At 37.8% G+C, this 27312-nt stretch overlaps 1 protein-coding gene across 2 annotated transcripts; it reads left to right on the forward strand.

The window, feature by feature from the left end:
• Positions 1–952: 952 nt before the first annotated feature.
• On the forward strand, positions 953–26942 carry ZNF326 (zinc finger protein 326). 2 transcript variants are annotated; one of them, XM_075759883.1, is made up of 13 exons: positions 953–1108; positions 1609–1683; positions 7778–7904; positions 9981–10386; positions 13063–13261; positions 14396–14430; positions 15369–15456; positions 17687–17801; positions 18778–18925; positions 19248–19347; positions 20658–20788; positions 21763–21858; positions 26224–26942. In XM_075759883.1, exons 1-13 carry the CDS (start codon positions 1093–1095, stop codon positions 26383–26385), a joined length of 1698 nt encoding a protein of 565 aa, XP_075615998.1. In that variant the 5' UTR covers positions 953–1092; the 3' UTR covers positions 26386–26942. The 2 variants fall into 2 exon arrangements, with proteins under 2 accessions (XP_075615998.1, XP_075616000.1); XM_075759885.1 differs by lacking the exon at positions 1609–1683 and having other exon boundaries at positions 955–1108.
• Positions 26943–27312: the final 370 nt, after the last annotated feature.

Consider the following 27312-nt stretch of genomic DNA (forward strand, 5'->3'; position numbering starts at 1 on the left):
ACCGGGAGAAGCCCTGTTTCCCAACCCGCCAGGTCGCCCACAGCTTGTCCTCGGAGACATTCCCAGGTTTTATGTACCAGATCTGCCCATGGCCGTCTCCCTCGCGTGCTTTTTCTTCCCCCTCTTTTTGTTTGTCTTTCTTTCAGGGTTGTATAAAACATAAGAAACTATAAGGAATGGAATACTTCTCTGCATGTGTTCTTCACACAGGACTTTGGGGGTTGTTTTCCTGATGATGTGTCTGGGGCAAAGTCTGTCCCTTCCTCAAATTTTTAGCTGCATAGGGCACAGTGTTATCTTACAACTAACTTAAAATGGAAGTCTCTGTTTACCTTTAGCCTGTTTCAGTGTTTCAATGCGGCCTGTTACAGATGCTAAAATACTTGGGATTGATGAACCGGTGTTACTACATTAGGTTCATCATCGAAGGGGGCCATTACAGAGGTGGCATTGCTTAACTAAGTGCTTTATTTTGCAAAACCATTTGGTTTGCACACCACCACAGCAGCCCCCCGTGGGGAGCTGTCAGGGCCGCGGGTCAGGTCCCCTCACGCCTGGGGCTGCGGAGCTGCAGGCAAGGCGCCCGGGGCTCACTCCTGCCAGGCACTGCCTGACTTCTTTATCTGTGTAAGGGCAGATTTTGGAACTTGTGCACCGAGGAGATTTTTTCCGCAGTGGCACCTTCACCAGGACCCAAGGGCGTGTGGGAGCGTAAAGGTGTGAGTGTTCCACCACTGCTAATCCTGGAGAGGCTTCAAGCATGACAGGGGCCGCGCCAGAACGTAAAATGGCGGCTGCCAGGGCCCAACATGGCCGCCGTTCAGCCTCCCTCGTGACACAGCCGATCCGGGTACCCTGCGCTAACGCTTCACGCGGCGCCGCTGCCGGTCCCGGGCCCTTCTCCTTGCAGGCCGGCCTGCTCACGTGACGCGGCGCCCGGACCAATCGCCGCCCGCCGTGGCCGCGCGGCCGCGCACAGGTCCCGCCTTGCCTCGTTGTAGTGGAAGGCGCCATTGAGAGAAGCCGGAGCCGCTGCTGCGCTGCCGCGGCCGTCAGCCGTCCACGGGAGCAGGGCCCGCCGTCGTCGTCGTCATGGACTACGGGGAAGGTGAGGGCGCACCCCCAGAGCAAGGGCAGGGCCCGGCCGCCGCCACCGCTGCCGCCGCGGGGCCCGGCCGCGTCCCAAAATGGCAGCGGCAGCAGCTTTGTTCCGCGCAGGACGGAGTCCCCCTCATTCACCTCCTCGTCCTCCTCCTCGCCGCCCCTCCCGGGTCGGGGGAGCTGCGGCGGCGGCCGGCGGCGGGAGGGCTGCGCGGGAGGAGGGCCCTCCCGGGGGGCGGCGCGGGCGGGCGGGCGGTGCGGGCGGGGGCGGCCCTCCGCGGGGCGAGGCGCCCTGGGGCGCGGGGCGAGCGGGGGGCGAGGGGGAGGCGGCGGGCGGGGGCGGCGCGGGCAGAGACGGGGGGAGCTCGGGGCGAGCTCCGTGAGGGGGTCGTGTCAGGAGACTGGAGATCCGACAGGAGAGAGAGCCGCCTCTTGTTGCGGCTCCCTGTCTCTCCCCTCCGGCTCTTGCTAAGCACTAAGTCATTCTCACTGACCCATCCTCTCCAGCTGAAGACAGAGATTGGAGATTCCCAGATACCCCCATGCATTGTGGTGTGAACATGCCCAGTGGGTCAGTCTCAGGTATGAGCTATAAATACGTCTAACCTGTAAAAAGCGTTGGGGCTGAACGGTCAGTGTTGACAAAAACAAAAAACAAACGGGTTATTAAAAGTACATAACATGGTTTTCTGGAGGAGTTATAACTGGCTGGGAGTGAGACTTGATTTTCATCTTGGGCATGTCAACATGAACTCCTGCACGTTCCAAATCAAAATTGTGAGATCAAGGAGTGGGGATGGGGGGGGGAATACAGACTTTTTCTTATGATGATGCTTTTTGCATAAATCAGTATTTTGTTTTCTTATGGACTACTGTATTTTGTTCTTACTACTTCTGTTGAAAAGAAAGAGGATGTTTCCCCCTTTTATACAGATGTGGAAAAAACAGAACCTGGAACTGCTTGTGGTTGTTTTTTTTTTTTAAGTTTAATAGTTTGGGAAGGAATACAGAAGCATATAAAGTAAATGTGTTAGTACAAAAGCTAACTCTTGTTTTTACACTACTACGTACATATAACAAAAAGAAATGCACGTATTTTTGTAAGATGATTAAGGCTGTGAGTTTAATAAGACTCAAGAAATGATTTGTCATCTCTTGCCAGTATGCAGGCAAGTACTAAAAGGCTCTTAATATAAAAGCTTTACCATAAACTGTACCCAAGCTTCATTTACAGATGTTATAAAATAAGTATTTGCTGTCGGATCTCTTGATACTCTTGCTGGCCGTTATACAGAAATGACACATTGGATTACAGATGCATCTTTGATTGCAGTATGATTTTTTTTTTTATGATACATTCCTTGAGTCTTAACTTTTTTGCCAATGATATTATTTTGTGTTTGTCTTTCTTGATAGTAAAATAACTAAATTAAAGCTATGGTCCTGTTTTTTAATCTTCTGTATTGATTCTTAATTAGATGTCCTTTAGATTTTTTGGTAGAAAAGGTTTTTCTTAAGTGGAAGTTTAAGTATCTTGTTAGAATATTCACTGTGGCCATTAACTAGAACCTGCTTTACTGAGATCTGACAACAGTCGTATTAAAGTGAATTCAGGCTCATCCTATGGGCAGTAGCCAATCAAATATATGTTGTACAGTTAGATTGTTCCTTTCATGTACCTCTGTAATAATAATTTTCACTGTGATAATTAAGCTATTATTCATAATCATTAAACAAGTTTAATTATGATGTGTGTAGCTTGAAACATTTAACATTAACGTTTATGCATTGTATGTACATTAGTAAGGCGTTCATGAAGGTGGTCTAAAGGCTATTTTGTAGGGGTCCAGTAGATGGCAATATAGGATGGATGTTGAGAGTTTTCATCTCTGCCTGGTTTTCATTTCAGTTCTTGGCAAGGTTGTTTCTGTGGGAAACTTTTAGCCAGTGTGAAGCACTTTTCATTGGATGGCTGATGACCACTGTTACTCTGCCATTGTCCCGTGCTGATGACTTGGTTTGAGATGGAGATGACATGGCCTGTAGAATAAACTGTGTTAATATTATTAAGTATTCATGTAACTATTTTGATTACTGTAACTATTGCCTTTTTAATCTGGAAGTGGAAATGGCTTTTGCTGCTATTCTAAAATTCATCTACATTGTTGGATTAGTTCTTTGTTTTGCATAGGACTCAACGATGTGATAAAACTTCTGTATCTATTGATGAGGTTGTGATCTTAATGCAGCATGGTGTTATGAAAAATGTAATGTGCCTGGAAAAAGATGTTGCTCTTTATTGCACAATGGATCCTTAAGCTTGTTGTAGTCATTGTGGATTATGAATTTAAAATATAGGGAAATGTAGCTTGTTTCAAGATGGCACTTCTGGGTTTTTTTTATTGCTTAAACATTATTTTTATTTTACTGAAGTTTTTTTTTTTCTCATTTATTATTTATTGCTGCAAGATCTTTTTCCTTTCTCATCTTCCTAGCCTTTTCATATGCTTCACATGTAGAACACTATTGAAAATTATTTTGTTTCTTTGTGCTGTGAATACGATTTCAATGTTCTCTAACCTTAAGCTTTTTTTTAATGGAGTCCTTTGTACCACGGGATTCTGAGTCTTACCTACTATATGTTTAACTTGCTAGTTCTTTTCCTAAGGAAAATTTGTTTTTTCTTTGCTGGCTATTGAAATTTATTTTGGAGCTATTTTAAACGATCTCTCCACCAGATACGGCTTTTTTTAATCTGATGGAATACATATACATTAACATTTTAATTTGTAAATTGAACTTATCTTTTAATGTCCTATTCTTTTTTATTTTAGAAGTAATACATTTTTTCCCCCCTTTGACATAACTCTTCTCCCCTCTTCCCTACCCTAGTAGACTTTAAGTATGATCTAGAAATGAAAAGTGAGATCATTCTTTGCGATTCTATTTCTGTACTTTAGTTCAACAGCCCATTCATCCGCACCGTATTTATGCAAGAGGCTGCAGATACCAAACCCAAGTTATTCCTTCAACAAACTCATTGTTTCAGATACTTTGTCAGTGCCTTCGTCTGCTCAGAGATTTACTCTTTCATTTTTAAACACTAGGAGCAAATATGAACCGCTTCTTATTTTTTTCCTTCTCTTTTTCACTCTGTAGTATTCATAGATAGATATAATATTTCTTCAAAGGTTTCTTTGATAAAGCTACTATTTAAACTTAAATGAAGTACTACACTTTTGAATTGTCAGTTTGAGACACTGCAATACAATTCCTGGTGGCTTTTTCTAGAGCTTAAGCACATGTTCTCTTAGCATGTGAAACAATTTCACATTTAGTCTGAATAGTTTGCACAGACAGGCAACTTCTGTGTATCTCCACTGATGGTGACAGCCAGAGCTAACATAACAGTGAATGGGGAGCAGGCTACAGACAGAGGAAATTGTTCTGTGCAAATACAGCTTTTTCTTTTAATGTTTCATGTTCATCTATCTTGCTTTAGTTTGTAGAAGAAGAATCAAAAGTGTGAAAGAGACCAGTGCGAATGGATTTTTATGTCTGTGGTTGTGAGGTTTGTCAACTAATAAGTTGTTTGCCTTCAGACTGTAGCAATTAAAGCTATGCAAGTGATTCTTATTCAGCTACTACATGCAAAAATTTAATAATAAAGCCTATCTGGAGAACAAACTTTAGTGCCTGAAGAAATTCTGCATTTGAATTAAGTGCAAGTATTTTTGTCCAGCTCTGGGCATGATGTGTAAAATCTATAACCCTTCAGCAAAGGCTGCAGCTCACAAAATGACTGAACCAGGAGGCCAGTGGTTGGAATGCTGAGTTAACTGCTCAGCAATCTGGAACAGTTAATGAAATAGTTGGAAGGAGATCATAGGATTGCTTTCATTAGGTCAGGTCAAAGATGTGTCTCTTCTGCCTCACCAATATCCTGTATGTCACTGTCTGTTTGGGGATGTGGAAGGCATAGTACAAGTACTCCTTTGGTATGTTTATGTGTCTTTGCTGGTTTGCAGCTTGGGGACTTTCTGAACCAGAGACATAGTTTTTGTGTTAGACATCCTTTGAATTTCTTGTCAGTGGATTTATCCAATGTCTTTTTTGAATCCGTGTAAATTTTTAGTAACCTGTTGTGACAGAGCAGTTCCAGGGCTTAAGCATCTGTTTTGTGAAAAAGAATCCAAGTAATTTTTAGCTTGTTATTTTCAAGTTTCATTTGCTACCTACAGTTTCTTGTAGTAGAAAATCATAGAAATTATCATCCCTCTTCTCTTCTTTGTACCTTTTGTATCCCGTTAAAACTTTTCAAACGTGAGTGTATTATAATGTAGGTAAATGCAGTGCAGTGAGTCTGGAAAGGATGAGTAAGTTGTTCGCTGTAGGGAGGAGGTGGTGATATCCTAAAGGCAGTGGTGTGAGGATTTAGGGACTGGCATAGCTCTACAAGAATGCTGATGTTAGGTAATGTGAACTGTGGATGAGTAAGGAGAGTGTTGAGCAAAAGTGGATGTCAGAAGTTATCCTGTGATTGTAAGAACGTTTTAGTATTTGTTTTCATGCTAAAGATTTTAGACAAAAAATTTATTTCAACACTATGCTTCAAACCATTTTTTGGAAGAGTTCTTTTGCATCTGAATGTTTTTGTGTTTTTTCCCACTACTGAACTTCTGGCATATAGACAACACTGATCACTACTCACTATGCTGTAATAAAATTGGATTGCAGTGGTAGGGATCTTGACGGTATGTTGTGTGCTTTCTTGTTGAATGATTTGATTCACCTCTTCAACTCTTAATCTAATTACTTGTGTGCCATCTCAGGGTCTGTAGATAATAGGGAGCAAGTGAAACTAAGATAAATTGTTGGGTACTCTCAGGTCAGATATTAAATTTTCAGAATGTCAGTGTCTTTTGATTAGCTATGCTGTATTTAAAAAAAAACAACAAAAAAAACCCAAAAACAAACAAAAAAAACACCTTTGGCTCTGAAATTGACCATGGGATCATCTAACCTTAATTTCTGTGAAGCTGAATTTATTTTATTGACTACCTTCCTCTTACTGGCCTACATACTTATGTAGACAGTCTTGAGGATATTCCACTGGATTAGGTGGTAGATCATTCAGTCACATCAGAGAGGAATATTGCATATTTCTGTCACAAGGCTCAACCATTTATTTAAAGAGTAACTTGTTGCAGTTTAAGTTGCTGCTGTGTGGTGCTACACAATGAGTATTTTGGAAAGGTTTTTTGTGCTTTGCTGCAGAATCTTTATTGTATGTTTGGAATATGGAAAGGTGCAGTGTGACTTCCATGTTAAAAGCTTTTTTGTTTCAGAAATATAATGTTTAATTTTTTGGAAACTACCTATGATCATTAGAAAAAAAATCAGCAGGAGATCTTAATTTATTGGAGTCTCTTTGCAGGCGTGCTAAGAACATCTTTGTAAAAGTGATACAGTCAGCTCAATACCATTTGCAGAATTCTTCTTGACAGATGTAAGAAAGTAAATTACAATGGCTGTGTTGTGCTAACAAGAAGCAGGTACAAACAGGAAATAGTGTATATATACTTACTTTTATTGCTACAGTTACTTTCATGAACGGATACGCACAGAAAATTACTATGTTTCTTTAAACAGGAAAATTTCTTCTGACTTCCAAGTGAGCTTACTGTCCTGTTATCTTTTGGAAAAGTCAATAGCTTAAACTTGAAGATTTTGAAATGTGTAAGATGCTCTCTCTTGTTAGAGTGGACAGGTCTTTGTGTGGTTATATTTTTATTCTCACTGTGTTTTCCTTCTTTGTCTTACCTTTTCTGTGAGGCTTAACTTGCTAGGCTTTCTTTGTGTTATCCAAAAGTTAGTGTTGTTGGTACTGGAAAGCAGTTTGGGTCACTGAAATGTCAGTGAAGTGCAAATTGTGTATGCTACAGGAAGACAGTGGATCATACCTGTTACCAGATCTACAGCACTGTTTTAGTTCTTTAAATTTGAGTGGTTATTTAACCAGAACTTTTACATAGGACTTCCAGTGTTGAGGAGGAATTTGATTCTTTTGCTAGACTTCATTACAAGATATAAAGATGTCATGAGGTGACATCAGTTCAGCTGTGAAACACCAACATCTTAGTGCAGTTAGTGAACTGCAACTCAGTGCTAATTTGGGTGGATTTTTGTTTGTGCTGGATATACAGTCTGCACTGCAGCATGACAGCTTGTAGCCTTGACCCAGAGTCTCTGTCAATGTGAGTGAAGGTTTCTTGTGGCGTTGGACAGAAAAGGCAGGTGTCTGTGAGCTATGTGTGTTATTAAAGGGTGGGAAGTATTGTTAATTCTCCACTAACTTCTGACATGTTCTACATCAGACCTTCTCCATTTAATTCTCTTAATTTAATTTGCGTCCGAATTCCAGCTGATGAAACAATAATCCCGAGGTATCCACTACTGGGAAAAAATACGAACTTGATTGCAGTTAAGAGGTACTCAGATGATGACAAAGACACACGGCTTCCCTAAGCACAGTGTCAAAATTGGTTTGCAACTGACAGTTTTGTATTTTGTTTGTAAGCACTGTGGCAAAGAGTAAACTTTTTAAGAATTTAAGCTAGATTACTTCATAAGACTTCTTGCTTTCTTTATAAACATTTTTGTGCTCTTTTTTTAGACATGGACCGTGATTATGGGCATGGAGGCTATGGTGGCCCACGATCCATGGACTCTTACCTTAACCAATCCTATGGGATGGAGAGTCATGGAGGTGGAGGCGGAGGAGGTGGTGGTGGTGGTAACAGGTAAAATAATCCTTCAGTTGTCCCAAGAATTGATCAAACCCAATTTAAGTTTAAATCATTCTGTCTTCTAACTTAAGTGTTCCTGAGGCATGTTGTTACGATTTTGTATGAACACTTTCGTTCCGAGTCTTCGTGTTCGATAAATACTGGCAAATACTAAACTGTAAGAGCTAGATTCTTGTAATAATCAGCATTTTTGTGGAACAGTTTGACAGTGAAACAACGCGTCTTTGAATGAAAATGGAAAAAGTTATTTCTCGGTAATGGCTAGCAATTTGTAGCTGATTGGCCTGATACACCATTTCTGACATAGCAGACTAGACCTAACTGGTTTAGTGCCTTAGACTGAATCTATCAACATTCCGTTTTCAAGGAACATTTAGGGTATCTGTTCTTTGGTTTGAATGTGCAGTGCTCAAATGATCTTGGTGTTGAATCTGAAAGTCATGTCCAGATTATTTCATTGGCAGGTACTGATTACACTCAAAACTGTGTGCATGTTCTGGGCTGCTTTGTAGGATGGATTGGTCTAAAAATAAAAATTCTGATGCAGTGGTCTTAAAGTTGTGTATTTAATGTTAGGATACTATCACTGTTGCTCTTTCAGATAAAAACAGTAGGGAGCAGCTGATTTGATTTAGGTCTTAATATAGTAATTAAAGAAGTATGCTTTTCAGAGTAGTGATTCTATCTTGGAGGAAATAAAATGTGAAGAAAACTTAGATAATCTGATGGTTTTCTTGTGTGCGCCCTTGAATTCTTGTCTGGCTGTAGCCAGACTACTGTATGATTCTTGTCTGTAGTCACTGTGGTGCCACTGGGCAAGGACAGTACTAAGTAGGGAGGCTGGAGAAGTGTTGTATTTTGCTGCACGGTTCTGTTAAACATTTTAGTTAAGTATAATTTGTTTAATGATGACCATTAAGATTGACTTAAAAGTCTGAGCAGAGATTCAGGAATGAGCTGTACCTACCATATAGTAATCTGCATATGATTAAGGTTGAATGACTACTTGAACACTGAAATGTCTCTTGCCATGTAACGTTAATATTGTGCATGGGCTCTTTCTGTAGATAGTGTCATTTTCTGTGTAGCTTTGGGTCTTCTGAGACTAATGTATTTTAAAATGAAGGCATTCAGTTTACTATAGATATGGTTAGTAATTTCAGTCTGTTCTAGTTTATATTTTATCAGTCAAGGGGCTGTCTTTCCCAACTCCTGCTGAATCACCCTGTTATAACCCTGCAGGGACACTAATGTGTTTCCCTTCCAAGTGGTTACAAATCTTGATGATTTCTAGCCTGACACACCCCCCCCCCCCCCCCCCCCCGCCACCCTCAAGGCAAAGCAAATGCTTGGTAAATAATAAAGATTTCAGCTTTGTTACTCTACTCTGAAATTCCAAGGACTGTCTTTGTGTCCACTGTGCATGCATTGGGATAGACTTTCAAAATCTTGAGTTGCTAGACTTTATGGTCTGCAAGTGAAAAATGGATCATGAAATCTGATTGGGAGACTGAATTTTACAGGGAAGAACATTTCCAAAAAGTACAAATATGAATGGAAGAGCACGTGTATTTTTCCTTTAAAATTAGAACTGTGGGGTGTTTAAGACTCACAACTGTACCACTAAAAAAATTTTTTTTCTTTTTTTCCTCAGTTCAGAACTAAGCTGCCTTTTAACTGCTGTTTAACTGTTAGAATATGAGGGCATGATTTTAAAGAGAGGAGAGTTTGACTAGCCTATGAATGTCTGCAGGTGATTATTTTCGTGAGACTAGGGCTGGGCTCTAATAATATTTTAGTAAATAAATGTTGCTGAAAATTTTAAGTAAACAAAGTTCAGGCATACTGAACTTTAGAATTATTTGTAGCAAAAATGGCTCAGATAGCTTTCTATCTGGTCATAGTGTGATTTGCCCAGCCCTAATCAAGATCAAACAATAACACAACTGTACAGACCAGTATAGTAATAAATTGATTTTAGTTGATAAATGTCAACTGATAACTTGTCTTTTGAAATGTATAACATTAGTAAGCTTACTTTTTTTTCTCCTCACTGTGCAACTTTTCCAGGTTTGGACCTTATGAGTCTTACGACTCCGGGTCTTCTCTGGGTGGGCGAGATCTGTACAGATCTGGCTATGGTTATAATGAACCCGAACAAAGCCGCTTCGGAGGTAGTTATGGTGGTCGATTTGACAACTCCTACCGGAATAGCCTTGACTCTTTCGGAGGTAGAAACCAGGGCGGGTCTAGCTGGGAAGCACCTTACTCCCGTTCAAAATTGAGGCCTGGGTTTATGGAGGACAGAGGAAGAGAGAGTTACTCTTCCTACAGCAGTTTTTCTTCACCCCATATGAAGCCTGCACCTGTAGGCTCTCGGGGGAGAGGAACGCCTGCTTATCCTGAAAGTGGATTTGGAAGCAGAAACTATGATGCTTTTGGAGGACCATCAACAGGCAGAGGCCGAGGCCGAGGAGTAAGTACAGAATCTTTTCAGATTCTTTTCACTAGACACTCTTTTAAACCCTTTCAAGACCACTGCTTTAAAACAAATGCACTGTTCGGTACAGTGTGGGGTTTTTGTCCAAGCAAACTATTATGGTTGACAATGTTGTTTACGCCCTTGAAGCTGTCTTTAAGTAGAACCCTGTCCCTCTTTCTGTTGAAAGTAATGAGTAATAGAAGACTAGTTGATAAGGTTTGTTAAATCTCTCCTTTTGTTTGAAAGGTGAAGATAAAAGTAATAGGTTTGGTCTAAAAGGGATTAAAAGGACTTGCATTTTTCCTTGTAAACACTAGCATCTTTGCTGCTGGTGGGGAAATTCTTGAATACTGTAAAAGTCTAATTCAAAGCCTTTTGAAGTTTTGAGTAGGTTAAAGGTGCAATGTATAAGTAAAAAAATAAAACGCAGGTTGTGAATGCCAGAGTAGTTTTTGTTTCCTGTAAAGGTAAAAGTTTAGGTAATTCTTTAATATGTGCTTTATCAAACATCAAGTCGTCTTTTAAACTTCTTACTTTGACTTGTGTATTCAAAGGGTGGTGGGGAGGAAATGGCAAAGGTGGGTGGTTAGCAGTTACAGTGATTCTTGTTCAAAATTAAAGCATGGTTAAAGGGGCATCATCAACTTGAAATCAGGTCCTTTCGCAGAATTGAGATTAATTTCCAGATAGTGTGCCTAGTCCTGTTACCTCTATTTAATTTTGTTTTGAAGACTTATGTTCTCACTCCTTTTCAGTAGATTCCTTTCCAGTATAGGATGTAAAAACTGTATGTCCAAGAGACAGCAAGATTAACTGTACACAAAAGTAGTGGATCACAGTTTGGAGAAGTAATGCTTGATGTTAAATGAACTAGGGGAAGAAAAATACAACAGAAGAGAATACAAAGAAAAATCCTGACAGAAGCACTAACTTTAAGTTGATGGTGTCCCTTTATCTTGCTTTTAAATCCCAGTTCTGATTATGGTTTGTTTTTTTAAGCATGAAGAGTTCAGTGAACATTTTTCTGCCTGTGCCTCTAGGTGTAACTTATCTTTTAAAATTCTTAAGTGTGCCATATTTCTTTGGGAAGCAATTCTTTAATATTAAACCATACAACTTCTTTGTAGCTTGAAGTATAGAGGAAGATTATTTTTTACTGGGTCTTTTAAATGCCTAATTGTGCGGTGATTTTGTTTCAGGAAGTCTACTTTGTAGTATTCTTGAGTACTATAGTTGCTATATTCAAATTTTAGCTCAGATTTGCACATGGCTGCTAGCTAGCATGTAGCATGGTATGAGAAATAGGTTCTAATCTTTATGTTTCTCTGCTTGTGAAGCTGAAAGTGTTGGGTTCTTAAGCTTGGATGCCATCCTTTCAGAACTCATTTAGATCTGAAAGTTTTGTACAGAGTTACAGCCAGATACCCTTATTTCTTTTTTTTTGTTTTGATTTTGAAATTTATCTTTTTAGTCTTTCATGTAATAAAGGAGAATGTAAAGGCTAAACTACTTAGCATATGTAAAATGCATTGCACCTTTAATAGATAGACTGTTTTAAGAAAAAAAAAAAGTACTTTAAATTATCCAAATGCCTACTTCATGTCAAATTCAGATGTGTACAGTGTAAATGTACATGCTAGGTAGTTCTGTAACTGTCAACTAAATAAATTAACATGGAGATCTAGTGCATGGACTTCTGATTAAGAAAAGTGCCTGTCCTGGTACATTTTGTCTGTCATTTAAAATCTGCTTTTAAAAGTCATACTTTTCACAAAGTGTGTTGAAGTTACTTTTATGTTGTTTTAACTTTGATAGTGTAATACTAATTCTCTTCTCATGGCAATACAATTATTTCTGCTTATCCAAGTCACCCATCCAGTCAGTGGGCTCTCTTCTGCCCTTTATTAATCAAATAATTGAGTTAATATTAAGAAGTATGTTAGTGCTTTGGAAAATACTACAGCTACCTAAATTCTCCCTCTTCAGATTACTCATTTATTCCATGACTTCAGAGAGGTAACTTTCATAAGCAAGTATCCACAAATGACTGTACAGCATTTTAGAAATAATAGAAAGGTTTAGTCTTTCAACTGAATTTTCATTCTTATTGCTGCCATGTTTTTCTGTTGCTCCCTCCAGGCCCAACTTATAAATTCTGAAGGACAACCTTCTTTACTCAGTTTTCAAATCACTACTAATTGTTTGGCATAAAGAATCTGCTTTTTTGTGTGGTGGTTTGGGGTTTTTTGTTGTTTTTTGGGGGGGGTTTTGTTGTTTTTTGTTTTTTAATGACTGCTGACTAAAGTGTTGAAAACTGGGCTGGTTAGCTCTGTTTTTTCACAGAGGGAGAAGTCATTTATCATCTAGAGAATCTGAAGAGAGGAGCCAAGATGTTAGGCTGAGATATGAACTCTGATAGACGTGTTCATTGTCTGGACAATGGTTCTGAATAAGCAGAAACACAGTTTATACATATGTATTCATTCTACTGGACAAACACCCACAAAGCCATTGTACATCAAAACATCAAACTGGGAACTTAAATTTCCCCTGCATTTTGCTCTAGAACGCAGATTTTACTTAGTTCGCAGTTTTATTGTACCAAGTAATTGTTTTATTTCCATTGATTTCATATACTAATACCTTTCTCTTGATTTCACAAATTTTCAGCATATGGGAGACTTTGGAGGAATGCACAGACCTGGAATTGTTGTTGACTATCATAACAAACCCAGTCCTGCAGCAGTTGCTGCAAGAGGAATAAAAAGAAAAATGATGCCACAGCCCTATAACAAACCTGGTGGGACATTTATCAAGAAACCCAAAATGACAAAACCCATTTTGAAGCTGAGCCAGAAAAAATCACCTAGTAAGTAATAAGTACCGAAATTCTTAAGTTACAATTAATAATTTTTTTTAGTTCATTGGGAGTTATTTAGTCTTAATATTCAGAAAGAAGGTTGTATGTGCTGTTTTGTAATTCTTCATTTTCTACCTTTGAAGTATTCTACAACAGATTTTCTGAATTTTCTACTGCAAAGATAATTTGCTGAATGAAATTGAATATTTTGATGTGTTTAAATATATACTGCTGAAGACTTTCATTTAGACTTTACAATGATACTTCCTGGAGGCAAATTTTCACTACTGAAAACAATTTCAGATCTCAAGTTTCCTTAAGTGACAATGCCTGACAAATATTAAACGTGCCCTTGCTTGAGCCTATACTTTGATGAATATAAAAAGTAGTGTACTGACTGCGGTGCAGCTGAAAGACATAAGGTGTGAGTGAAGAGGAGAGGGAGGCAAACAGAGATAACAGTGAAAAATACTTTAGAATAATTTATGAAAGGTAGAGAGAGATTGCTCCTTCTTGTAAATGAAATTCCATAGTGAAGAGCTGGAAATATGATAGATAAACTGGATATATACATTACAAAGTATTAGTGGTGCTTGATTTAGTGTCCCTAAAGAAGCTACAACTCTACAACTTCAATAATTCTGATATTGCAGGTAAAGCTGGAGGGAAAAAAGTCACTAATGAGGTTTGAATAAATTACATGCTTTGAGGGAGTGTAGACTTGAGGATTAAATATTATGAATGGCATGTACAGCAGTCAAATTTTGGGGTTTTGTGCTTGTAATTTCCTCAGTAATTTGGATCTGCAGTGTTTATGTAGTTTGGTTTCACATCACACCAGAAAAATGTTTAAAATAACTTTAACTCAGAGCTTGCGAGGTAAATGCACAGACTTGGCAGAAACTTCCACATGTTTTGTGGAGTTTGATATAGGTGATTGCTTCTAGAAGACTGTTTAGTTTATATTCCTAAGGATGACTGGTTTTACATTTAGTATTATTACTAAAAGATGATAAATGTAGATGTAAACTGTCCCAGCTGCATAACAAGCTGGACTTTTTTTCCTAAATATCTTGTTGCCTTAAAATGAATTGACAGTGACAGCACTTTTGCATTATTTATTTCTTCACTTTATGTTTATAGACATGAAGACGTCTTTCCAGGATTCTACTATAGAGGTAAAGATTCCCAGAATTGGAAAATATTTGTGATTTTTTTCAAAAGTTTGTACAGTATACCTTAAGATGAATAATTATCAAGCTAGATTTATAAAAATTAAGCACTTCGGTTTAGAAAAAATATATAGTGTGTTGTTTTTTTCTTCACTTTATCTAAAACTGTCATATTTTGTGGCAGTCTGAAATCCTTACTAATTTCAAATGCAAGGTGTAGCTTGTGCAGATTGCCTGGAAAATGAATTTTGAAGTGTATTTGTAGACCCTAACCTATTCTTGTAATGCACAGAGAGCTGTCATATGGATACCACTCCTGTTGTCATAGGTAGTCGGCTTGAATTCATACACCTATGACCTGCTTGGATGGGTTGAGAAATTAAGGGACAGGGAGATTACTAAACAGCAATGAGGAAGAATGGATAAGATGTAAGACACATCAAGGAGAGAGGGCAAATAAACCCCCCCCCCTCAGTGTTAACAGGTGTTCTCTGTTAGGGTACAAAGATTAGTTGCACCTACAGAAAGATCAGTTGCAACAAAATGTAAGAATGTGATTAGTAAGCTAAGCATGTATATATATTCTGGTTCCATGTTGAATGACTGGAATGTTGTTTTCCTTCTTTTTGAGTGGAGATATTAACATATTCTCAACTAAGTATTTAAAAGTCTTAATTGGAAGTCAGAATAATTATGTAGAAGACAGTGAGAATTTTGATTGTGAAACTAATTCATGAAGACTTCAAAGCATTAAGGAGAAATGCATAGCTTGAAGTGTTTGTACACACAGTCTAAGTAGATACTCGATTTGCTTTCTTCCATTGTCATATTTGATAAATAGCAAGTAACAGATTACTGGGAAAAAAATTAATTTGCACTTTTTTTCTGTATTCACAATAGCATTGGGTTTTTTCTTACAAAATTTATGGATTTGACTTTATTAGGAAATTGAAGTGGACACAAGTGGTGCAGTTGTTATATATGAAGACTTCACAAGAGATGCTTATGATCTTGGATATCAGACTTTTGGAGGTAAGTCAGTTTGCTTTGTCAGGTAAAGTATTGTATTTGTGTGACTTTGAGTGGATAGATTTAGTAAGCCTATATGTATGAGCTTTAATAGTTATTGAGTAGCATGACTTGTTTGGGTTGGTTTTTTTAAGAGTTTATAAATTTAGGCCATGGACAAGATGATTGTAACATCCATCCATCACTTGTTCTTTATATGCTTCTTGTCTCTCTGCTTTCTGATCGCTTCTGTATGTTGTTGCTTGACTTGTTTTAATTTTGTGAAATTAATGTAAATGATCTTCTACACTTACTGCCATTCCATTGCTTAAATGTTGTTTATCCCACCAATTCCTCACCCATATCCTATTATTTATCCCACTAGCTGATCAACCTCACCCTTAAATCGTAGGTGAGTCACTTTTATAAAAGTGGATTTGGTTAACTCGGAGAGCTGCTCTCAAGAATGTGGGGTCTATTTCATGTGCAGTCTTAATGAAACAGGTTAATTATTAGTTTACATAAAATCAGCTAAAGTATCTATTAACTGTAGTGATTTCAAACACATACACAAAGAAATCCAGTGTTAAGACTGAAACTATTTTCAGTCCCCTTGTGTGCTGCCCTGTTGTGTATGTAGTCTAATCTTATGGTAAGGAGTGCTGGAAATTTGCAGCCAACTGATTGGAGTTTCTTTTCTTGAAATAGTATTTTTTTGTTGTGTTTTTTCTTTAATTATGTGGGTTTTTTGATTTTTGAAAACTTGCATAAGTGCACTGAAGGAAAGTGGGAGCCCCACTGGGGCGTCCCAGTTTATATGTAGGTTCCAGCTTCCAGTCCCCAGCTTGTAACAGGATGGACACTTGAATTCATGAGCTTGAAGGGTAAGATACAGGCCATTACACTCCACAGAATGTTATACTAGGTGATTTTTTTTACAGCAGTAAAACAAGTGATCCTTTCCACATTTCCAAGGTTGGTGGTAAGGCACTATATGAAATTTAAATCCTAAGATCAGTAATGGGAATTGCCTCTGTGGGTGGGTGTGTTTTTTCTTTTCAAATTGAATTAAGAAAGAAAATCTTTTGGATAGGAGTTTTTCTCTTCTCTGGATCAGAGTAATTTTTGAAACTTCGCTACAAAATTAAAAACCTTGGGGTAATCAGGAATGAAGTGTAAGCTGTTAGTTTGTGGAAATGTGGCTCTGCAAGTGTCACTGAGTACTGAAAACAGAGTTTTTTACAAGGTTGGTTTTTTGTTTTGTTTTTTTGTGTTATGCTGCTGTGTGTTCCTTTCTGTTGCTGTTTGGATGGATGGAGGTTTCATGGAGGCTAACCTCTCTCCTAAGGTTGAGCTGCAAGGGAAAACTTAAGTGATGGTTTTTTTCCTGCTCTAAAACTACTTGTCAAATAATATTCTAATTGTTTCCCTTTGTCTATAGACTTCTAAAGCAGACATAGGAAAGGCAAGCACAAGAACACTTATGCATAAAGTTAATGTCCTTAGAAGTCTTTAATGTTGCAAAACTAATTTCTAGTCATTTATTTGTTTGTGGTCTTACTTATATGTCGGGTGATAATTTAATGAAGCTCTTTGAAGGTTTGGTTGGCTTTTTGTTATGTGGTGATTTCCCCTACCCCCCCGCAGCAGGCTCTTCCTCCACTGGTTTGTTTCTTCAGCTGAAAACCTTTGGAACATTTTTCTGTGAAATCAAGTGAAGTCTAGTGGGGAAAAATAATAAAAGTTGTTCAGTTTGGGGACTGTACCTTTAACGAAACACTGCCTTGTCTCCTTTGAGAACCTTTGCTTTTTGTTTTTGGGATCTGCTTTCTCAGCAGAAGAGAATGGCTTTAGATGGTTTCTTTTTATGTAAGGGGATTGTAGCAATGGTGCTCTAAACCCATGGAAAGTTTTAAATAATGTGCCCGCAGTACCCTTTCCTGGTCACTTACTTGAAGAGGCCTTTAGCAACTGCACAACAGGGTAGGGTTTGCTTTAACTTTTGTGACTGTAACCGTTTTACTAAGTTTTCATTGTTAGAAGTAAATGTTTAAATTGGTTGTCTTTAGAGGAGGAAAACAAAGCAAAACTTCTATGGCATTTAAGTCATTGAACCACTTTGCTGTAGGGTCTTGGCATTTTGAGGTGTTTGTGGAGGAGCCAGGGAAGACAGATACTTTTACTGGTGTATGTGTGTATGTGTGGTTTTGGGTTTTTTAATGTAACATTTTAAATCCTTCTGCTGTATGTTAAGATGGTAAAGGAGAAGTTAAAAGTGAAGAAGAAGAAAAGCGGCGAATTGAGGCCAGAAGAGAGAAGCAAAGGCGTAGAAGGGAAAAAAACAGTGAAAAATATGGTGATGGATACAGGTTTGTGCTATAACTTCTGTCTTGTGTGCAGTGTTTTTCTCCCCCTTTATCCTTCTTTCCTGAAAGCCCCTTTGGACTTATTTTAGGAAAATAAAATGCAACAAAGAAATGACCCCCAAAACAAAGTGAAAAAAACTAACCCAAACAAACTCAAACCAAAACCTAGCACCCAAGTCCTGTAGCTTAGAAGACCAGATGTTTCACTGGACCTCTCCTGTATCAGAAAATAACCCTTCTCCCCCACAAGTGGCATCAGTGCACACTTGAGAAGCAGTTTGGAATGGTACTGCTTTTGAAGTATATAGTTCAGTTAAATATATATATATTCATGCTGACTTAAGCTGTTAGAAGATGATTTTATTCTGTTTTTATATGTATGGTGAGCTATTTTGTAGCAAAAATAACTCGATAGTTCTGTAACTTTTCTAGTCTTGCACAGGGAAATGGGCTAATGGCCAGCACTGTACAAAACTGTCAGCGCAGTATGTGATCATAACATTAGTGCCTTTTCCTCATTGTGCTGAGGAGGCTGTATTTCCTTATAAAGATTATATAAGTTCTGTATGGAAAATGAGCTTTAAATGAATTCTTTTGACTATTTGTAAATAGGAAATCAGGGAATGGTTTGACTGTGATAAATACTATAAAAGGTGACAAAAACTAGAGAGCTTGTGATAGATACGCTCACAGAATAGTCTGGCTTTTAAATAGCTAGCTTCTGATTTCAGCAGTATCTTTTGCATAGATAATTTATTACTCTGAGACTGGCCTGGTTTGTGTTTGGTTCTTATAGCAGTTACCCTTCATAATGGTAAAATACTGGATTTTTTTTTTAATTTATTTTTCACTTAGGCTTCTTCAAAGAACACTTTTCCCATTTCTTTTCTGATTAGATTTGTCAAGTCCTCATAGTTTTGAGGAGAGAGGGAAGAATGTTTCTTTAATGGTAATATTATTTAATTATTTCTCTTGATAGAATGGCATTTACTTGCTCATTTTGTAAATTTCGAACATTTGAAGAAAAAGAAATTGAGTCCCATCTGGAGAGTGCAGCTCACCAGGAAACATTGGATCATATCCAGAAGCAAACCAAATTTGACAAAGTAGTGATGGAGTTTCTTCATGTAAGACAATTGGGTTTTGTTCTGTATAATATGTTTACATTAGAATGTAGTTAAAATTTACAATTTATCTTCAATATATGCTTAATTTATCATTCCTTTTGCAAATGACTTTTGGTATAGCATATATTACTAAAAGTTTGAAGCAAATTCAGAGTCTGTAAAATAGTGTTACAATTAAAATAGTGCCTTAAGAAGTAACAGCAATTAATTGCTATAACAGAGCTGTTCTGAGTAATATTTTAAGTGTAGGTTCCTATTGAAATATAAACAATTTTACATCAAATGTGTCACAGTTGGTTTTTTTTTTTCTGATTCTCTGTAGGAGTGTATGGTGAATAAATTCAAGAAGACGGCTATGCGTAAGCAACAGACAAGCAACCAAACAGAAAATGCTCAAGCTGCTGAAAAAGATATAATGGAAGGTGAATAATGTGTTTTGTCCTTCTCTACTTTCATTCTTCTTCGAATTTGATATAATATTTGGATTAAAATTACTAGCTTTCACACCTTTTCTGTATCTGGTTGGAATTCCTTGCTTCAGTTCTGATACAATGTGGAATGTAAGCACAGTGGGCGATAGCAAACCTTATTTATGTTTGCTGTACCGTGTCGGAAAGTAAGATAACATTGTGCTAGGTACTTGACACACAGAATTATGTGGGCTTTGCCACAGCCCGATTCAGTATCGTGTGTGTGGAGTGACAACAGGTATCTGTTGATAGTTTGAAAGAGAGGGTGTAGTAAAGCAGTAAGGTGATAATGGTCAAATATGATGGCAAGGATCTGGATATTATAAGTGGAACAGTTGCTGTGATTTTGAGGGACACTGACAAAAGGAGGAGGAACACTTTCTTGTCTACCCAAGATGCATCTTGGCCTGAATGTCTTTCCCCTTGGCTGCCCTACGGGCAAGTTTTCTAGAGCATTTTGTGTGTCCCTGCCTTACTGTGCTGTATCCTTCCACTTTATCCTTTGCTTGAGGGATTTCAAAAGATATGTTAGAGCCAGAGGGGACATCTTTTGAGTACCTTTACTTTAGGCAATAATTGTATTTGAATATTACTTTAATTCAAATGTAAATGCTAAAAGCTACTTAAAAATGGATGTAGCCACCATCTTAACAGTCTCCCAAATTCTTTTTGTTTACTTTCCTGAAGTACTGGAGGACTTGTTTGCCTTTATGATCAGAATGTTCTGTTGGCAAACTAATATTTAAAATTGCAAGAGGAATTGGATTCATGCGCTTCCTCCTGGCAGTGAGAGGCAAGGAAATGAATTAGTTGTTCTTTTGAGGGGTAAACCAAACTACTTTTATTTCTTGTATCAAAATGTCTATTATTAAGGATATTAAGTATTGTTGATTTTTAAATAGACGGCATTTTTGTACGTTAAATAGTTCAATTTGATTGTTGTATCATTTTTATTTCCCTCTATTTAGGCAGGTAGGTGTTCATATATCATAACCTCAGCAAACATTATTGCGTGGGTCTCATATATAGTCTGTGGAGAGGAGGAGTTGGAATATCCAAGTGAAAAACTTCCTCCTTCAACATTGCCTTCAGAGACCCTAATTTTGATGCCTGAATTTTGGGTGAATATTCCCCTGTGGTTCAGTTCGACGTGTTTAACAACTGAGAGCTGTAATTTTCTGGTATAAAACAACCAGCCCCCTCTTCTACTTCCCTAGAATAACACGTTTTGTGTTAATGATTTGTTGCATCTTCTTTGGCAGGGGTTACTGCTGATGACCATATGATGAAAGTTGAGACTGTTCACTGCAGTGCCTGCAGCGTGTATGTTCCTGCACTACATAGTTCTGTTCAGCAGCACTTAAAATCTCCTGATCACACAAAAGGAAAACAAGTAAGATATGACATATTATTTATAAAAAAAGGCAAGCATAATCAGAAGTGTTATGGTACTCAGTGCAAGTGATGTCTAAGTTCTTGTTGGTATTACATGTTCTCTAGAAAGTTAGAATGTCCTTGTTACACTTTGTAAACATAGTGTCTCATGAAGTAGCAAGCACTTAAGCACCCCAGTTAATGAAACATTGATGTGCTTAAAAGGTGACAGTACTAAGTCCTGAGAAAGTTACTGGGAATGAGTTTTTTATTTTATGGGAATTTTTTTAAGTGTTGGAAAGATTTTGTTATGTAAATGCAAAACACAATACACATGTTTCCAGCAAGATAACAAACCTGGTGTCTTTTTTTTTTGCTTGGCTCTTGTCTTTTTTAATGTGAAGAAGAGCGAGAGCAGTTTAGAATTATCAGTGGTATGGTATTGGTCCCTGTTACAATTTATAATGATACACTTCTAAGGTTGGTAGAAGGGTTGAAAGAGTAGCACGAGTGGAAAAAAATCAGTTGTCACAGTAAGCAAGATTGTCAAAGTAATGTTTCATTTATATATGAGCTTCTGTGATTATGGAATATCATAGAATGGTTTGGGTTGGAAGGGACCTTTAAAAGTCATCTAGACCAATTTCCCCTGCAGTGAGCAGGGACATCTTCAACAATATGCTTTTCCATCACAGCATAACATGCATGTTATCTGTAGATGAGAACAGGTAACTGTGGTGGTAGACAGGTGTGTGGTTGTAGTTAATTATATAAGCAAGACATGAACATATCTCTTGATCAAGCTAAAGCAACAAACTATGAACACTACCAAACTTAATAGAGCTTATTATGTGATTTGGACTTAAATGCTAAGAACGAGCACTTCATGCTGCAATACATTATTTTCCTTACAGAAACTGACCATGAATTCAAATTTGTGTGATAAATGTAATAGGTGTATGATGATAATTCACTGTAAAATTTGTTTCCTAGGCCTACAGAGAACAAATAAAAAGGGAGAGTGTTCTTACTGCCACCAGTATTTTGAATAATCCTATAGTGAAGGCACGATATGAGCTGTATGTGAAGGTAAGATGCAAATGGAAAAAAGTAATCTGTAATGTTTGCTATACCGCTATTTCTTCCATCATGATGCTGTTTAGCCTTAGTGCTCTGTGTTCTGTTCCTGCCTTCTATGTAGCTCACAGATTGAATATATGTTTCATGTATTTTGTCAGTCTCAGATCGTTGTCTTGGATAACTTTGCAGAAAAAATTACCACCTTCAGAATTACCAGCTTTGGGGTTTGGTTTACCATTTATATGTATATTAATTTTTAATTAGATACTCTTATTAAAAAAAATAATCACGCTTTAGGAAAGCATCAGCAGTGTCTAACTCGGTATGTGATACTAGCTGTAAAGCACAAAACACTTTATGTCAGTCTTTACATTTAGAGGCAAAGGCTCCAGCATGTGGTTTTGTACTAAAGTACAGTGCACACGCTACTCAGCTAGTTTTTATTCCACAGAATTTCTAGGATTCATGGCAGCATAGAAAAAAAGGAAAGCTTACAACAGTAGTTGTTATGATCAGAGAATTTAAAAGGCATGGCAGATGTTGCAGATAGGTGGTTGGAGAAACATGTGAATTCATTTTAGCAAAATGTGGGGTTTTTTCTTCTGGGCCAGCGAAGCTACTTTTTCTGTAGTACCATTGTTAACAATTCCAGGTAGTTGCTTTTTAATTGGTTTATAATTTTGCCTGTGCCCAAACAATAGACTCCTGCAACATAGCATTGCTTTGTCTGAAAAAATACAAGGTATGAACCAATACAGAAGTTAATTGTGATTTAAAATGTCAAATTAGTCATGTCCAACAAAATTATGTATGGTTGGGTGCGTGCATCAGTTTGACAGCTGTTCTATATCTGGTAGTGAAAAGGTAGTAAATGACCAGATACCACAGCCTGGAATATCTGCCTGTATTTCCCACCATCTCTTCTAGTATTCCTGTGGCCTGGTATGTATGTGCGTTGTCCCGTACAGCCCCCTAGTGGGGGATTGGTGAAAGAGGGAATGGAAATTTGCTGGTCATCAGTTGGAAAACCGAGGAAGATAAAATTTGCAAGATTGTCTCCACGAGGAGACCACTGACACTTTTAGAATGCCTAGCACTAGTATTTCCTGGGGTGAATTGGACTTAATATACTTTCAGAAGCACCTGCTCAGTGAGATGTGTCTGGCTTTTGGCTATATAAATCTCTCTCATCCTTATCCAAATGTATAATAAACTGCAGACTGAAGGAGTCCAGTTGTAATATACAGCATGTGATGAATCAGAGAATGTGACACCTGTTTGGTGCCTGCAGTCTTCCAGAAGTCCTTGTTACAGCCGAAAATAGCTTGTTTTAAGATGAAGGGCAAACTGGCTTGGGGAAACATCCATCCTCACACTCCAACCAAAAAAACCCTCAAAACCCCAAACAAACAAAAAATCCCCAAACACTTTTGAAAAGTGTTGTCTATCCCACATATGCAGCGTGGAAGGAGGAAACTCGGAGCAGGGAAGACCAGCGAGGCTGTTGCATAGATTAGTACCAAGTCGCAAAGGCAGGTCGTCGACATCACGAATGCCTTGGACAAAAGAAGAACAAAATTGCTGGCCAGCAACTCCTGATTTTTATGTATCCCTTCTGATACACTTTGACGTGAGCAAAAAAGATTTTTTGGTTTTTTCTTTTCTATTACACTGATGGACTTCTCTGTGCATATTGGGAAGTTTGTTCTCTTAATGTGTGGCCTAAAGAGGTGCATATCCCAAATAAAGTCAAATTAGGGAAAGTTCTTTTTTTGTTGAGGCCAGTACTGCCTTCTAGAACCATACCCTTTTGAGAGTAGTAGTCCTCCATCTTTTTACCACAGCTGGTATTTAGGACCTACCTTCCCCTGTTTAAGCTTCCACTGTGCTATTTGTATGTTGTTGTTTTGTTTTGTTTTTTTAAAAGTTCTTCATTTCTCCTTATTCTCCTACATCCATATTGTAAAGAGAGGGGAAGGGGGGAAAATCCACCACAACCCACCTGCAGGCCGCTCTGAAACAACCACCTTGGGAGTTTTAATGAACTTGTAGCAAGTCCCTTTATAATAAGGAGGAAAAAAGACCCATCTTGTTGCTCAGGCAAAATGTTATCACTTGTTGAAGTGATGACTATCTCTAATTTTGGACTATTTAAAACTTCCTAGATAGAATGATGTTTATGACTAAAAGCTGCTTGGATGTTGCTCAAGAGAAGCATCATAGAGGTTGCCATTTTCTATCACTATATCCCAGGGCTGTTTGATCATGTGTATTAGTGAAGGCATTCTAAAGCTTACCCATTAGGTAGGCAAACTTTGGTATCTTTTCGGGTCAGGTTTGTGAGACCTGTTATAAAAAGATATGGAGAGTGGTTTCTGGGGACATTTAAATCCCAAAGGTTTAGTCGTAAATACCAGTTCACAGTCCTAAGCTTTCTCTCCAACTTAAATATTCTAGAGACAAGGAACCCGAAGAATGCATCTCTTGGGAATAGACTACTTATCTGCTTGTGGTTTTTATACTCTCTAGGCATCATAAAGTCTTTCTGCAGCAGTTCAATGATGTGCCCGTGTTCTTGTTTCCTGGGGTTTTTTGTTTTGTTTTTTAAAACTATCTGGGAAGATGGGACCAGTGTGGCTGTCAAAATCAACTAGCATCAAAATTGGCTCTGCATGCTGTGCTGGATGCCTCTGATGCTACATCACTGGAAAAGAGTGCAGTCGTTAGGATCTTCCCCTTGAGGGCAGTAACTTTTTCCTTAGTTTGAGAACTTGAAAAGTACATTTTTCTCTGAGAAAACATTTGGAGAAAGCAACTTCTTTTTTGTTCGGGTTTTTTTGTTTTGCTCTGTTATTATTATATAGAGATCTGTTCAGCCAGAAGTAGTGTGCTGAATCCAGTTCTGCTAGGTTAGCCAGAAGTGACATACTGTCTCTACAAGAATGAAGTGTTACAATTTTCTGTAGCTTGTCCCCAAGAGTCAGGGACAGTCAGAAGTTGTTTCAAGGAGTGTGGAAGTAGCCCTTTTTAGAAGTACATTCTTTAGCTACAATTCATCATTATGCCTAGCCTAGATGTGAGAGGATTTTAATCTTTCCTTTTGTTTCAAACTTGTAAAAGGGCTTCTGATATCCTTGAGGACCATTTACAGAGAAAGGCTGCCTTTTGTTTTCTTTTGCTAGGAAACAGTGCTCTCTATTAGGCTGTATGAAACTCTTAATATACCTGTCTTCCCTCTATAATGTCTACTGATGAGCGTGTATTTGAAGCTAACCAGGTGGAGTATTCTTAACTCAGTAATTAGCTTATTTCTGTCTGTCTCTGGAAATCCTTGTTCATGTACCCAAATGTGATTGAAAATATGTGACTGAACCCAGGGAAAATGGCACTAGAAGCTTTGCAGTCAGGAGTTGTTTTACACTTCTGTCCAAAAAGGAAAGTAGATGAGTACAATTTGGAGTTGCACTAATCCTTATTGAATGAAGGTTTGGATGCTCAGTCTTTTTATTTCACAATGCTTTCTGTTGATGTAGGAATCAAATTGGTTTGTGCAGTTGCTTTTCTATTTTTTTATTATTTTTTTTCATGAAATGGTTTACTGAGCTAATGATTTTTTTGGTAGCTGAACGTTGGACACTGTTACCTTTTCAGGGAAATGCTCCTTGGTGTTCTGTAGCCTCACAGTGCTGGACAGTTAGAATGGATCATCATCTAAAAGTGGCATGAGTTTTAACTGAGATGGGGGATTTTCTTGTTTTCATAGGGCTCAGATAAGTTATGATACTAGCTTTCTATGTACTTGACCCTTACCTATGAGAATCTACTTTTTAAAAAGCCAAATGAATTTCAGGCTAGTCAGTGTAATTAGCTGTAGATTTGTTTTTCATTTACTGAAGAGTTTACCTTTTCGATAGAATTATTCAGAGTGAATAAAGATTGTAAATAAAGAAAAGCAGGAGGAAGCTCTTGTGTTCAGATTTGGTTTTAATTGGGGAGAAAAAGGAAGCAGCTGTAGTTCTTCATAAAAACATGTTGAAACTTAACTATGTAATTTTAATTTGCTGAATGTTGACGTTTGTGTGTAGCATACTTTGGCTCTTTCTCAATGCCATTTCTACTTCCATTAAAACAGTTTATTGGGATCCCAGTTTCCGGTGTGCATAAAAATGAGATGTTGTTAATTTTAAATCTGTTTTGATTTTCTTGGGGGGAGAAAACCCCACAAAACAAAAAACCCCCCCACAGATTAAAAAACTGTATAAAATACCATAGCATTTCTTAGTGGCTGCCCTTTTCATTCACTGAAATGATGAGTATTATTTTATGTTTGAAATGAGTATCAAAGTGTTTGGTTTTTTCAATCTTTTGCTTCAGGGTGAAAATCCTTTTGAAATTAATGATCAGGCTCAGGAGCAGCAGACAGAAGAGGAGGACAAAGCTGATGAGCCAGCTGAGGGTGAAGAAGAGGAGGAAGAGGAGGAAGAAGAAACTGAAGAACAAACTGACTTCACTTTAGACCACACCGAAGATAACTAAGTGCAACAAAATGAAAATGTATTGGGGGGGGGCAAAACAGCTTTTTATTTCTGCTCTAAAGTGGCTAAGACTCTTTAATAGTCTCAAATGAAGTTGTTGAAGATTCCCCACCGTATGCATGCATTCCATTCCGTGGAGAACTTGTTTATATAATTCCTCTGTGTTTCTGATTTTGTTTAAAATGAAATTAAGACTATTTTAGTTGAGCTTTTTATAGCAAACTGACTGTTAAAGCTGATTAAAACATTGTGTTGTATATTTTTTTAAGCATCCTATTTTTTTGATGTGTGTATTGAAAGTTGGATATAATAATTTTTGGTCTAATCAGTTGAAAAGAAAGGCAGGTCTGTGGGGTAAATATATTAAATGCTCTATAGCATAAGCTTATATTTACCTCTTAGTACAGAATGAGTAACTTCAAAAGTTGTGCTGTTGAGTGTGGCTGTTTTGGGGACTGCATTGCACTCTGTATAATAGAGTATGTGTTATAATATGCCTTGTAGCTTTTTGTGATAAGATGTACCAGTTTGTAGCAATAAAACACTTAAGAAATGTTATTGTTTAAAGTGTCTATAGTTAAGTATTTCAAGTATTTCCCCACGCTGACTACCAGATTGGTTTCATATCAAATATTGATTGATAATATGATTTAAATTATTTAAAATTTGTAGTTGCATCTTAGTGACTCATTGCTGACTTTTGGTGTATTCAGACTCTACCTACCAGGACAGATAAGCACTTTAGCCTTCATAGTGTACCTTTGATGAAAGCATGCTTTCAGTATATTTACATGCTGTGCACTGTTGTGTATTTTAGAAATTACATATAAGTACACCTTTTTTTTTCCCCCACAGTTCCTTCAAATCTGGCATTTGACTAATAAGAACTAGAAGTCTCTGATTTAACTATTCTGAAGTATAGCTAAGT

The sequence above is a fragment of the Balearica regulorum genome, chromosome 8, assembly GCF_011004875.1.
Source record: "Balearica regulorum gibbericeps isolate bBalReg1 chromosome 8, bBalReg1.pri, whole genome shotgun sequence".
Taxonomy (NCBI): domain Eukaryota; kingdom Metazoa; phylum Chordata; class Aves; order Gruiformes; family Gruidae; genus Balearica; species Balearica regulorum.

Bases quoted from the DNA above. Each gene is read 5' to 3' on its own strand.
- ZNF326 (XM_075759883.1), top strand. The intron at 13,262-14,395 runs GTAAGTAATAAG...TTATGTTTATAG, and splicing joins GAGCCAGAAAAAATCACCTA to ACATGAAGACGTCTTTCCAG. The intron at 17,802-18,777 runs GTTTGTGCTATA...TTCTCTTGATAG, and splicing joins AAATATGGTGATGGATACAG to AATGGCATTTACTTGCTCAT.